Consider the following 12473-nt stretch of genomic DNA (forward strand, 5'->3'; position numbering starts at 1 on the left):
TGATTAGAAAAGAACCCTTTATTCCCTGACTGTCCTCGGAAGGCACTTAACCAGCTGTTCAAGGCAACAGGCTCCTTGGGGGTCCCTGAGCTTCCCTAAATCCGACCACCAAAGTCCTTCCAGTAGCTCAGCCCTTTGAACCCACCACTGAACATATGTCTCACGCAGTCCCAGCCTGGGCTAGTGGCATCCTCGCAGTGGCAAGCAGGGAGTGACAGCGACGCCAGGCACTTTGCAGGTGTGTGGCCCAGAGCAAATCCAGAAAAGCTTCCTCTCCACTCCCTGCTATGCCTTGGCCTCTGGGCACTGGAGCAGACAATGGAAATCTCTGCTCCCACCAAGGGCTGGAAGGGGGTTAGACACTTTCAGTCCCAGGTCCATTGTCCTGAATCTGTGAGCTCCAGATGGGAGGGTCTGAGTCCTGAAATGTCATCACAAGCCCCGCTTCCCCCGGGGAGGCTGAGCTGGTGCCTAACGGGGCCCTGGCTGGAGGGATGTCACAGCTCATCCTTCCCTTCTAGGCTCTGCCGGGGAGCGTCCGTCGTGGCTGGCAGCTCTGCTTCCAGCCCTGTCACCTGAGACAAATCCACCTCCTCCGTGTTGAAAAGCATCTTCACCAGGTCATCGGCCTGCACGCGCTCCTGCAGGGCAAGGACAAGGGAGAGCATGTTACAACAGCCACCCCCCTGCTTTGCCCTCCTGGCCCTGGGGAGGGGATCCCTGGGGCATATTGGGATCACACCCCAAATGTAGGGGGACCATAGCTCCCTGTCCTAAACAGGTGAATTAGGAGGGCAAATACAGGACAATTCATCCTCTTTAAAAGAAAAAAAGTCGGGACGCCTTTCTGGTGTCCCAAATGTGGGACGATCCCGCCCAGTACGGGATGGATGGTTGCCCCACCCAAATGCCAGGACACAGGACTTGGAGGGACCTCCTGCTGTTGCAGCAAACCCGTCAGATAACCCCGTTCAGAGGCTGCTCCAGAATCTCCCTCCTCGGATGGCCACAGACCCCCTAAAGTCCAGCCTGAGCCAGTTCCTCCCCACTTGTTCCCATCCCCCACGAGATCCCCCCCACCCCCAGATCCTCCCTTGTCCCAGTGCTATGGGAGCCTCCTTGAGGCAGGTGGGCAGAAGAGGAGGACAGGGCAGACCCAGCACACACGCGCGCAGAGCAGGAGGAGAGGTGCTGCGGCAGGGCACCAGTGCGGGGCATCACTTACTCGTTCGCTGTGTCGTGGGTCCAAAGTGAACCACAGGGCAATGGCGCAGCGCTGGCCCTTGGTCACGGCCTTCACCCCATGTGGGTTCTCCGAGCCGGAGGAGAAGCCGACTGCACGCCCGCACTGGGGCTGCACCTCTGCCTGCAGGGGATGGACACACGGATCAGGAGCCCTGACCATCCAGGCGGCAGCAGGGAACGAGCGGGGAGATGAGAGCTGAATACGCTATTCACTAGGATGGGTGTGCAACAGGGAGATGGAGGCCGGGGCCAGCTGGGAAGGGGAAGGCAAGGATGTGCCTCAGACACTGGGACGTGGGGCAGCTCAGAGGCCCCACTGTGCAGCAGGAGCATCCCGCTGCAGAGGACCGTGCTCCAAGACCCTGCTGTGCAGAGGAACTCCAGACAATACCGGAGGCTGGGGGCATCTGCCCGGGGGACAGCCCAGGCCAGTCCCACTCAGCTTCCCAGCAGATTCCAGCCTGAACGATCCAGCACATGCTGTGCCCTGCTGGGGTCCCTGGCTCCCAGAGGCTGGCCAGGCAGTCAGACGCTAGGGGCTCAGCATCAGGCTCCCTCTGCACCCCAGGGATCACTCCTGCCCTGTACCGCTGCACCGCCCGGCCCCACATCAGAGGGCAGCCAGGAAACCAGCCGGAGCGCTGACTCCCAGCTCCACTGGCTGAGCCCGGCTCTGCAGGCTGAGCTTCCCAGCACAGAACAGTCACGCTGCTCCAAGGGCGAGTTATTTCGGATGGACTCCAGGCACCACTGCTTTCAATTCATGGGATTAAACTAACTCGGAATATAGTGCCCTGGAATCAGTGTCTATACAGGGAGCTAAGCAGGAGTAGTTAATCCAGTTTAACTTCACACCTACCTCATTCTGGATTCATTTAATAAAATCACAATACCAGAACTGGAAGGGACCTCACAAGGTCATCGAGTCCAGTCTCCTGCCCTCCTGGCAGGACCAAGCGCTGTCTAGACCGTCCCCAACAGGTGTCTGTCTAACCTGCTCTTAAATATCTCCAGCCATGGAGATTCCACAACCTCCCTAGGTAACTTATTCCGCAGTTTGACCACCCTGACAGTTAGGAAGTTTTTCTTAATGTCCAACCTAAACCTCCCCGGCTGCAGTTTAACCCAGTGCTGCTTGTCTTAGCATCACAGGCCAAGGAGAACCATTTTTCTTCCTCTTCCTTGTAACCCTCTGTTAGGTATTTGAAAACCTCTACTATGTCCCCTCTCAGTCTCTCTTTTCTAAATTAACAAGCCCAGTTCTTTCAGTCTTCCCTCACAGCTCATGTTCTCTAGACCTTTAATCATTCCAGTTGCTCTTCTCTGGACATTCTCCAATTTCTCCACATCCCTCTTGAAATGCAGTGCCCACAACTGGACACAATATGCCAGTTGAGGCCTAATTAGCGCAAAGCAGAGCGGAAGAATGACTCTTTGTGTCTTGCTCACAACCCTCCTGCTAATTCCTGTGCAGACAAGCCCCCAGGGTGAACCCAGAGCGTCAGCCATGAGTACAGGGGGCAGGAAGTGGGGAGAGCAGAAATGAGTCTCCAGCCTCTGCAGAGCTGCCAACCCAGAACACCCATCTGTGCCCTGGGGCAGGCAACCTACTTACGGTCACAGTGGTGGCGTCCAGCTTGGTGAAGTAGAAGGTGCCGCCTTCGAAGTCCCCATTGAGATACAGTATGGCACTAGAAGCAGAGAGAGCCGCGAAGGCGTCACTGCCTAAGAGCCCAGGGCCTCAGCCTCGCTCCGTGCTCAGGCTCCCACCCTGAGGCGACTGGCTGAGAAGAGGTGCTGTTGATTCCTGGGGCCTCTCTACAGCCCTGCTGCTACGGACTCTGAAGGCTGCAGAGCTCTGGATCTTCCTTCGCTCACAGCTGTACCAGGGGGCAGTTGTGGCCACGCTTCTGAGACTCCCCAGAACTAAGCATGCTGGTGCTTTCTAGTGCAGGTGCCGGCAGGCTGTCGGGTATGGGGGCTCGGGAGGGAATTCGGGCAAGCGTGGTCCCCCTGGAGGCACTGAGGCAGAGACTGGGCAACCCAGGGAACCAGGCAATTACAGTGGGGGGCAGGGACTCAGCCCAGCTCCGTCAGTCGAGGCAGAGTGCGCCTTGAGCCAGCGCTGCTCCCGTGGCTGTTACCTGTAGTCCCGGAACGTGTACGCTGGCGGCTCCTTGACGCACACCATGGCCTCTGCGTTGAGGATGCAGTTATCCGCATGCACAGCGTGGCTTCCGTCCGTCCGGTCCGCTTGCTTATCTGAGACAGAACGAAGCCTGGCTGGCTACAGAGCTGGTCACCAAGCCCTGCACCCCAGGGCTCTCGCAGCCCGGATGCCCCCACCCCCGAGCCTCTCCCCTCACTGTGCTCTGCCTTGCACTTCCACAGAGGCCAGGGTTCCGGGGTGGCCAGAGCTGTGGTCCCCCGTTCCACAAGCCTATAGGGTTAGGGCTGCAGCCCCCCCAAAACCTACCTGCTCGCCTCCAGGTGAGCCCACGACGCCAATCCAAACCATGGCACGTTCTAGCTGTGCCACTGCTCCCCGCAGCAGAGGCATCCAGCCGACGTGCTTCCCAACCAGGCTGCACGTGCTGGTGGATACTAGGAGTGGCTGGACAAGTCCCGGGGGTGGGGAAGTACCCCCAGAATTCCCAGCAACATGTCCTTGCCCATGAGACTCAGCACCTCCCTCCCGGAGGTTTACAGGTATGTACACGTAGTTGAGCTCAGCACTGCAACAGATTTAGGAGCCTAAGTCTTAGTTGCTTAGGAGCTTAAACCCACTGGCCTGGTTTGGCTCAGTTCCTAAATCACTTTGGAAAACAAGAGTCTCCTAAGTCAGCTAGTCTCTGAACACTGACTGCAGCAGCTCTTTAATACACTCAACAAGAGCTTTAAGTGCCCCTGAATGCTGCAAATCTGAATCCCGGCCCTATCCTGCTGCCAAGCCCCCGCCTACTTCCTCACGTGATGCCGCTGTTTGCCCTCATCAAGTGGAAACAGGGAGGAGGTTTGGGGTTGATGCTGCTGCAGAACGAAGGGTAAGGTCTGCCAAAGCGGTGGGGTTCAGCTCGCTGCTTGGCCTTGGTTCCTGCGTAGGACAAGGCTGGAGTTCTGCCCTGAGTAGAGACTAGTCCAGGTCCTCTCCCCGTCCTACTGCCCACTCCCTCGGGGGTTCGCAGGCCAGTCTGCAGAGCTTTTCCTCCCACGAGCCCTGCAGAGCCAGCCCAGGCCAGCAAAGAGGGAGGGAGCTGGATTCTGTCCCCTCCTGTCCCTCAATTCACCGGTTTGCAAAATGCCAGCCAGGTACACTTGGCCAACCCTCCAGCGCAGCCTGGGCTGCACCAGGGGCGCCCAGGGCAGAACTGGCACTAGGAGGCCCAGGCAAGATGGAGCCCACTAGAGAAGGCGGTTGTGAAGGGAGCCCCTGGCAGCAGCTGCCCAGAGGCTGAGATAGGTGGTGTTCTCTCCCCCGGGTCTGCCTCCAGCCTAGCCCCCTCAAGCACCAGGAAGGGGGAAGCGTGAGGCTGCAGCCCGAGGAGAGGAGGGCAGTGCAGCCAGTGGCTCACCTTCGATGGCCGTGCGGCACACCAGGTGGGAGTAGGAGAAGTGGAGTGGGGTGTCCAGGCGGAAGTAGGACTCCATCACGCGCCGCACCTTCTCCGTCACGTTGTAGTAGAGCCGGGCGCTGCTCATGGACACCTTGCCCTCCTGGCCCAGCTGCAAGGGGAGACAGAGCACATGAGCAGCAGCCCGGGGTCTTCCCCAGCGACCTCACCAGGCTTTGTCCCCAGAGCCAGGGGCTGGACAGAAGGGCAGCGATGGTAGAGACAACTCCCAACTGATACAGAGAGAGGTCACCCACCACTGTCAGCTCACCCACCACTGCTCCGGGGAGACAGAATGGGCAGGACACATGCTGGTCATCCTGCCATTCTCCAAACCAGGCTTCTGCTAGGGCTCCCCATTCATTCACTCCCAGCCCTTCTGGCCCCTCACCCCCTCTATGCTCTCCCAGCCTCTTCCTGCCCCACGCTCTTCTCCAACCCACAGCCATGGCCTTGCCCTCAATCAGAAGAACAGCCTTACCTTGAGGGCCTTGTAGACCGTCACACCGTAGAAGGTCTCGCTGGGAGTGTGCGGGGAGGTTTTCCCGCGATACCCATCTCCAGCAGATGCAGCTGCCTGCAAAAGCCAAGGGTCAGACGTGAGATGCCCACAGCGCTGCCTGATCCTCAGAAAGAGCACAGGGAGACAGGCCAAGCCCTCGGAGACCCTGAGCAGGGCTGATGGGGCTGGACCTCCCCCCATCTTTTCTGTAAGGCCTTGGAATGAGGCTGATGTGAAGCCCAGGAGCACAGGGGCCTGGCCACACGAGAAACCAGCACAAGATCCCAGTGAAATACTTCAGGGTCCAAAGCCGACAGTTCAGACTCTGCCTCCCTCAGCCTGTTGGTACGAGCCCAGACGCTCACTACCCCAAATCCAGCCTTCTAACCCAGGCTCCTGCTCACACCCTGCCCCAGCCCAGCTCAGCTACGGGCTGGAGACCCCTCAACCGCAGCCTGCTCCTGCTGCTGGTCAGGCTCCACCCTGCAGGCATAGACCTGCCCAATACTGGCCTGAGACCTGTGGTAGCCAATGCACGGTCCCTGCTCTGCGCTGGATAACTGGAGGTTCCTGGGGTGCAGGAGCTGGTGGGAAGCACTTTCCCCAGCCGGTGGGATAGGACAACTGGGGTCTGGCTTCACATGTGCAGAACAAGGCTGGATTTAACTCCTCTCTCCTTTCTGGACTGTATTGTTCAACAGGCGACAGCCCTGCCCTCAACGCCCTCCCCACTCCAGCCCATCCTCCACTCCCAGGTTCACTCAGGGCAGCCCCTGCCCTGCTCAGCCTCTGTCAGTTCCCTCCCAAACCCCCACCCCGAGCTGTCCTCCTCTGGGCCAGCCTGTTGCCCTCTCATCCCCCACAATGAGCCGCTCACGTTGGTGAGTTTCTGAAGCTCCCGACACTCGTCCTCGGCGATGACGCCGTCTATCACCACGCGCTGGGAGCCGTTCAGCAGCCTGGAGTTCATGGTGACGCTCAGCCCCTCGTACAGCAGTGGCCCACCTGCAGGCCAAGGAGCGGCGCTGGAGCCAGGGTGCTCTCGGGCAGGGGCGTCGTAAGGCACCACCAGCACTGGGTACCAGGCACAGGTACCGAGGGTGGCACAGGCCCGTGGCGAGAGGGTTACCCTGGCAGCACGGACCACCCTGCTCCCAAGCTGGGGAGCACACAGGAGCGATGGCCCAGCTGCGGTCACGGGGGGGGCTACGTGGGCATGTCTCACGCCCCGCCCTCACCTTCCCGGATGAAGTTGCTCATATCCACAGACTCTTTGGTCTTCTCCTCCACCAGCGTCTCGATCTCTTTCATCAGGTTGCCGATCTCCTCAGAGATTCGAGCTGCCGTCTCACGCTCCACCCTGGCATAAAGAAGCTGCTGTGAGCTGCCTTCCGGCCCTGGGGCAGGCATCTAAGCGCCTGGCGCAGCAGCCCGATGACATGTCCAGAAAGCGTTCCTGCTGCAGTTCACTGCAGCCCTGGCTCCCAGGAGCAGCTGTTACCCAGCCCACGGGAACGCTCAGAAACCATTGCAGCCTCCAGCCCACCACATGTCCAGTTTTGGGCCCCCCAGTATAAAAAGGATGTAGATGTACTGGAGCAGGTTCAGTGGAGGGCAACAAAAACGATTAAGGGTCTTGAGCACAAGACCTATGAGGAGAGGCTGAGGCTTTTTAAGTTTACAGAAGAGAAGACTGAGGGGTGATTTAATAGCAGCCTTCAACTTCCTGAAGGGGAGCTCTAAAGAGGAAGGAGAGAAACTGTTCTCAGTGGTGACAGATGGCAGAACAAGGAGCAACGGTCTGAAGTTAGAGAAGGAGTGGTATAGGTTGGATATTAGGAAAAACTAATTTACCAGGAGGGTGGTGAAGAACTGGAATGCATTGCCTAGAGAGGTGGTGGAGTCTCCATCCCTAGAGGTTTTAAGTCCTGGCTTGACAGGGTCCTGGCTGGGATGACTTAGTGGGGGTTGATCCTGCTTTGGGCAGGAGGCTGGACTAGATGACCTCCTGAGGTCCCTGCCAGCCCTGGGAGTCTGTGATTGTGAGCTGCCGCCCCTGGCTGCGGCAGGTGGGTTTGGAGGGTACCAGCTGCAATGCTGCATTAACTAAACCCTCCCACAGCAGCTGCACGCGCCAGCAGCAGGAGCAGCCAGTGCCCCCGATAGTTCTCACTTCTGCTTCTCGCGCAGCCTCTTGGGGATCACCTCTTCGGGGGTCCACGTGTCCTAAAAGCAGGAAGGAAACCAGAGAATAGGAAACTCACCCTTACCAAGACACCCACCCATGGCTCAGACCCAAGGGTGCGGCCCAGTGCACTGAAGAGCAATCAGCCCATCACAGCTCCTTCTCACATACAGAATGGAAAGGGACTGCCTAGCAAGGAGTACTGCAAACAGAGAGTTAGGGGTCTGAGCGGACCACAAATCACATGAATCAACAGTGTGATGCTGTTGCTAAAAAAGCAAACATGATTCTGGGGTGCCTGAACAAGAGTGATGTGAGCAAGACACGAGGAGTCATTCTTCTGCTCTGCTCTGCGCCAATTAAGCCTCAACTCGAGTATTGTGTCCTGTTCTGGGCAGCACTTTTCAAGGGGATGTGGAGAAATTGGAGAAGGTCCAGAGAAGAGCACCAAGAATGATTCAAGGCCTAGAGAACGTGAGCTGTGAGGGAAGACTGAAAGGATTGCACTTGTTTAGTTTAGAAAAGAGAAGACTGAGAGGGGACATGATAGTAGGTTTCAAGTACAGGTTGAACCTCTCTCGTCCAGCACTCTCTTATCCAGCAAACTCCGTAAGCTGGCGTGATTTTTAGTTAGCTGAAAGACCACTTATGGATGCGGCCAAGTTTCCCGTGGTCCCATAAAGTTTGTTTCCAGCTACCAGTCCTGGCTCTCAGGGTTCTGTGCTGTTATCTAGCTGTAATTTACCCCTAAATGTCTTCTAAGAGCCCAGTGAGCAGTGGAAGTGTTGGTGATGTGCTAGAAAGTATTGACCTCTGTGGCCCAGCAAATTCTCTTGTCCGACATCGGTCAGGTCCTGAGGGGGCTGGATGAGAGAGGTTCAACCTGTACTTAAGAGTACTACAAGGAAGAGAAAGAAAAATTGTTCCCATTGGCCTCTGATGCTAAGACAAGGAGCAATGGGCTTAAACTGCAGCAAGGGAGGTTTAGATTGGACATTAGGAAAACGTTCCTAGCAGTCAGGGTGGTCAAACACTGGAATAAATTGCCTGGGGAGGATGTGGAATCTCCATCAATGGAGAGGTTTAGAGCAAGTTAGACAAACACCTGTAAGGGATGTTCTAGATCAGGGTTTCCCAACCTATGGGTCCTGATTACATTTCAAAAGGGTGGCCAGCTGAGCTGGGCTGGGCTGGGCACCTCCACAGGTGGCTCTTAAGAAGCCATTTGCACTCCTGAAGTGGTTCTCAACTTAATCCGATTAACAGCTGTCAGGCAGTTAAGCCAATCAAACTGACAACCATTTCAGCTGCAGAGCAGAGAACTGCGTACCTGAGGAGCAGCCCAGCTCAGGTAAGGTTGGGGCCGGGGCCTGGGTCTGAGGTTAGGAAGGAAGGAGGGAGGGACAGCGAGCAAGCAGAGCTGATCAGCTCCCTGGCATCCAGAGTCTGCAGGAGGTGGGGTCCCCCAACGGGGTTCCCACAGGACTCCCCTAGCCCCCTCCAGCCCCAAGTGCGACTCCCCTACCCCCTGCAGCCCGAGTAACTTCTAGGCCATGACTGTGATTCCTCTAGCCCCCGCCAGCCCGAGTGTGACACTGCTAGCTCCTGAATGAGACACCCTTCCCCCCGCCCCCCGGCAGCCCCTCAGTGACTCCTAGTCTGAGTGTGACTCCTCTAGCCCCCTCTAGATCCCTCCACCTCCCAAGTGTGACTCCCCTAGCCCCTGCTTGTGGGGTTTAAGCTGGCGGGGGAGCAGTTTGGGGATGGGTGTCTTTCCACCACCACAACTCTGATTAAGTAAAGTAAATGTAGTGTTATTATTTTATTAATATATTGCCCCTTTTCTACGAAATAACTATTATGACTATACAAACATGAAGGGCACAATTTTATATTCTTGCCTCAGGTGCAAAATTAGGTCGTTACAACCCTGCCGTGCCACCCCCGGTTTTTGAATTGCTTGGGTCACGGAGTCTTCCTGAATTGTCCAAATGGGTCCCCACTGGAAAGGTTGGGAACCTCTGCTTGAGACGGTGCTGGGTCCTGCCATAAGGGCAGGGGGCTGGACTTGATTACCTCTTGAGGTTGCTTCCCATGCTAGAATTCTGTGACTCTCCGCTGCCACAGAACTTGCCCCTCCTTCCAGCTCAGCTTCATCCCCTGGTGCCCCACAGATCCCACCCCTGAGTATTCAGTCTCAGCCTGTCCACTTCCACTTCCCACCAGCACGCCCAGGCCCAGGCCCGGGGAACCTCCACTCACCGGGTCCACAAATGGAATCCCAAAGGCATCATGGCTGAAGAAGAGCAGCTCCTTCTCCAGCAGGCTGCGCTGGCGGTACACCTGGACGTTCTGCAGCATGAGAGAGATGGATGGGTCAGAGCAGCTGGCATGGGCTGGTCCGGTCACTGTGCGTGAGGCGGGACCACCAGCAACGAGGACAGCATCAGAGAGCAGCAGAACTGCCACACCAGGGGGGCGGTAGGGATGACAGTGCATGAGCGTGCTCGTCTGTGCCACTCTTCCACCCCTCTCAATACACCTCACTCCAGAGCCCTGACCCCAGCCTTTCCACCCCAGGTCCTTGCATAGCTTTGCCAATGGAGACCGTTTCCAGGCTGAAGAGCTTAGGGATGAGTGTTATCAATGGCAGGTTTCAAATGGAAAGCTGGTCTCCCCCTTACCTGCAGACTCTCCATAAAACACCCCCACCCGTCCATTAACTCCCCCTTTGTAACAGCAGCAAATGAAGTCAGCCAGTTTACCCAGCCAGATGTTTTGTATGTTAGGTGGGGCTGGCCCCACCCTCTCCAGGGAAGCTGCATGACACCCCTGGGGAGATCCTGTTTTCAATGGCTTATCACCGTGCCAGACTGTAACTGTTTGGGCAGAAATGTCTCAGATGGAGCGTCTGCCTCAGGCTGGGTTTTCCCCCCATTTCAGCCAGTTTGTCAGATTCTGTAAGTGAGAGTTTTCAGGGTGGTCAAACACTGGAAGAAATTGCCTGAGGAGGTTGTGGAATCTCCATCGCTGGAGATATTTAAGAATAGGTTAGAGAAATGTCTATCAGGGATGGTTTAGACAGTACGTGGTCCTGCCATCGGGGCAGGGGGCTGGACTCGATGGCCTCTCGAGGTCCCTTCCAGTTCTAGTATTCTATGAAATGCCTGTGACGCCCGCTGCTTCCTGATGCTCCAGAGGAGGGAGCAGAACATCAACAGGCACTAATGCACAGATGGGAGAAGCTTCTCCTTAGCCCTGCCACTGACTGCCCGAATAGCGCCCTGAGGCAGGAAGCCAGGTTGTCCTTATTCCTGGCTCACATGATCCCAGAAATGGGCAGACCCCTCCAGCCATTTTTACTGTGATGCCTGGGCTGAGCTCTGATCGTGGCTCTGCAGCTATACGTTTTGGTGCTTACGTGGGAGGAATGAACCAGTCCTAATGGTGACCAAACTGCAGCTGTCCCCTCCCAACACCAGTCCCAGGCGTGCCGATGCCACTTCAGCAGGCTTGTGACTCTCAAGGGAAGGGTGTGAGTCTCAAGAGACCAGCAGCCCCTGTGCAGCGGTTTGGCTAGGCCAGGCTGGAGATCACTCACTTCGCGAGGACTGATGGGGGCAGCTAGGCTTTCCCCGAAGACAGCTGTGTAGTAAGCCAAGTTCTGATTCATCACTTCATCACTCGGGAAGAAAAGCAAGTAGGTCTTGGCGCATTCAATGGCTTTCTCATAAGCCCCATCTGCAAAGAGAAATCACATCGTCCCTCTGTGCTCTGCAGGACACTGGCCGGGAGGGGGCAGACCAGGAGCCATGCTAGGGTACATTTCCAGTGCCCTGCATCAGACCAAAGGTCCATTGAGCCCAGTGTATTGTCATTCAGCAGTGGCCAGTGCCAGGTGCCCCAGAGGAAATGAACAGGACAGAGCAACTATCTAGTGATCCATCCTCTGTTGGCCAGTCCTAGCTTTTGACAGTCAAAGGCTCAGGAAACCATCTTGACTAAGAGCCGCAGACCAAAATAGCCTCCAAGGACTTCCCTAGTTCAAATCCCCAGCAATGGGAGCCCTTGGGGTTTGAACCCTGCTGTCTCTGAAGAGGAGGGCTGGTTAGTTACTTGGGTTCAGGTGTATTACCATGAGCAGTCTGAGGTCCATCTGTTATCTTTTGATTCCCAGTTTCACAAAGATGGGGAGCAATTTTTCCCTGCACTGCAGAAGGATGGTCATGACAAGTGCTTATAAAGGACATCTGTGATGGTACCGCTACACCTGAGCCAGCCTGGCCAGCAGATGAAGCAAGAGTGGTTTCCCTTATGCAGCACTTTTCAATGGGAATCACCCTCTGAACTAAAAGGGTCCAGGCATCAGACCCAGCTGATAAGCAAAGAGCAGCTCTGTGGTAGGAATTGTCCCAGCTGCTCTGGAAAGAGGGATCTCTCTCCTCTCAGCTCTTTATTCTGCTTTTACTCCTTCTACACCAGGCCAGATGCCAAGGCAAAGTCCCTCTTGGCAGCAGACCAAGGCAGGACTTCCCAGTACAGGGTGGGCTTGCAATCCCTTACTGATGTACTTTGTAACCCCACAAGGCACAGTGGGAAGATGGACCAAGAGCAAAAACCCGTTTGGAAACTGCAGAAGGGAGCAGAACTCTAAGAAATGAGATCCAGGCCGTGCCGCATCGAGATAGGGTGAAGTCATATTACAGGGAAAAGAGGGTCTGGCATCTGCCCTCCTCCCAGGCCTGGCCAATGAGCCCTGGGGACCCCTCCCTTGGTGCCAGAAGGAGCTTTCAGAGAATGGCAGAGCGAGTGCACAGCAGGATGGGAAAGGCTCAAACGCCCGTCAGCGTTTGGTAGGAGCCTTGTCTGGGTCTGCAAGGACAACCAGATCCCTGTGCCGGTCCCACTGCCCGTGTGCGAGGAGGGGGCA

General features: G+C 56.5%; 1 protein-coding gene across 2 annotated transcripts in view; it reads right to left on the reverse strand.

Moving 5' to 3' along the window:
• Positions 1-12473, reverse strand: part of P3H1 (prolyl 3-hydroxylase 1) — a 23234-nt gene continuing 10761 nt past the window's right edge. For both annotated transcript variants that reach the window (XM_075018185.1, XM_075018184.1), the window contains exons 5-15: positions 11145-11284; positions 9806-9895; positions 7532-7584; positions 6597-6718; positions 6236-6363; positions 5338-5433; positions 4818-4968; positions 3390-3507; positions 2861-2936; positions 1226-1366; positions 1-641 (exon numbers count right to left, since the gene is read on the reverse strand). In XM_075018185.1, coding sequence (XP_074874286.1) covers positions 498-641; positions 1226-1366; positions 2861-2936; positions 3390-3507; positions 4818-4968; positions 5338-5433; positions 6236-6363; positions 6597-6718; positions 7532-7584; positions 9806-9895; positions 11145-11284 — 1259 coding nt within the window. In that variant the 3' untranslated portion in view covers positions 1-497. The remainder of the gene's footprint in view (positions 642-1225; positions 1367-2860; positions 2937-3389; positions 3508-4817; positions 4969-5337; positions 5434-6235; positions 6364-6596; positions 6719-7531; positions 7585-9805; positions 9896-11144; positions 11285-12473) is intronic.

This window comes from Carettochelys insculpta, chromosome 23 (genome assembly GCF_033958435.1).
Source record: "Carettochelys insculpta isolate YL-2023 chromosome 23, ASM3395843v1, whole genome shotgun sequence".
Classification (NCBI taxonomy): Eukaryota; Metazoa; Chordata; order Testudines; family Carettochelyidae; genus Carettochelys; species Carettochelys insculpta.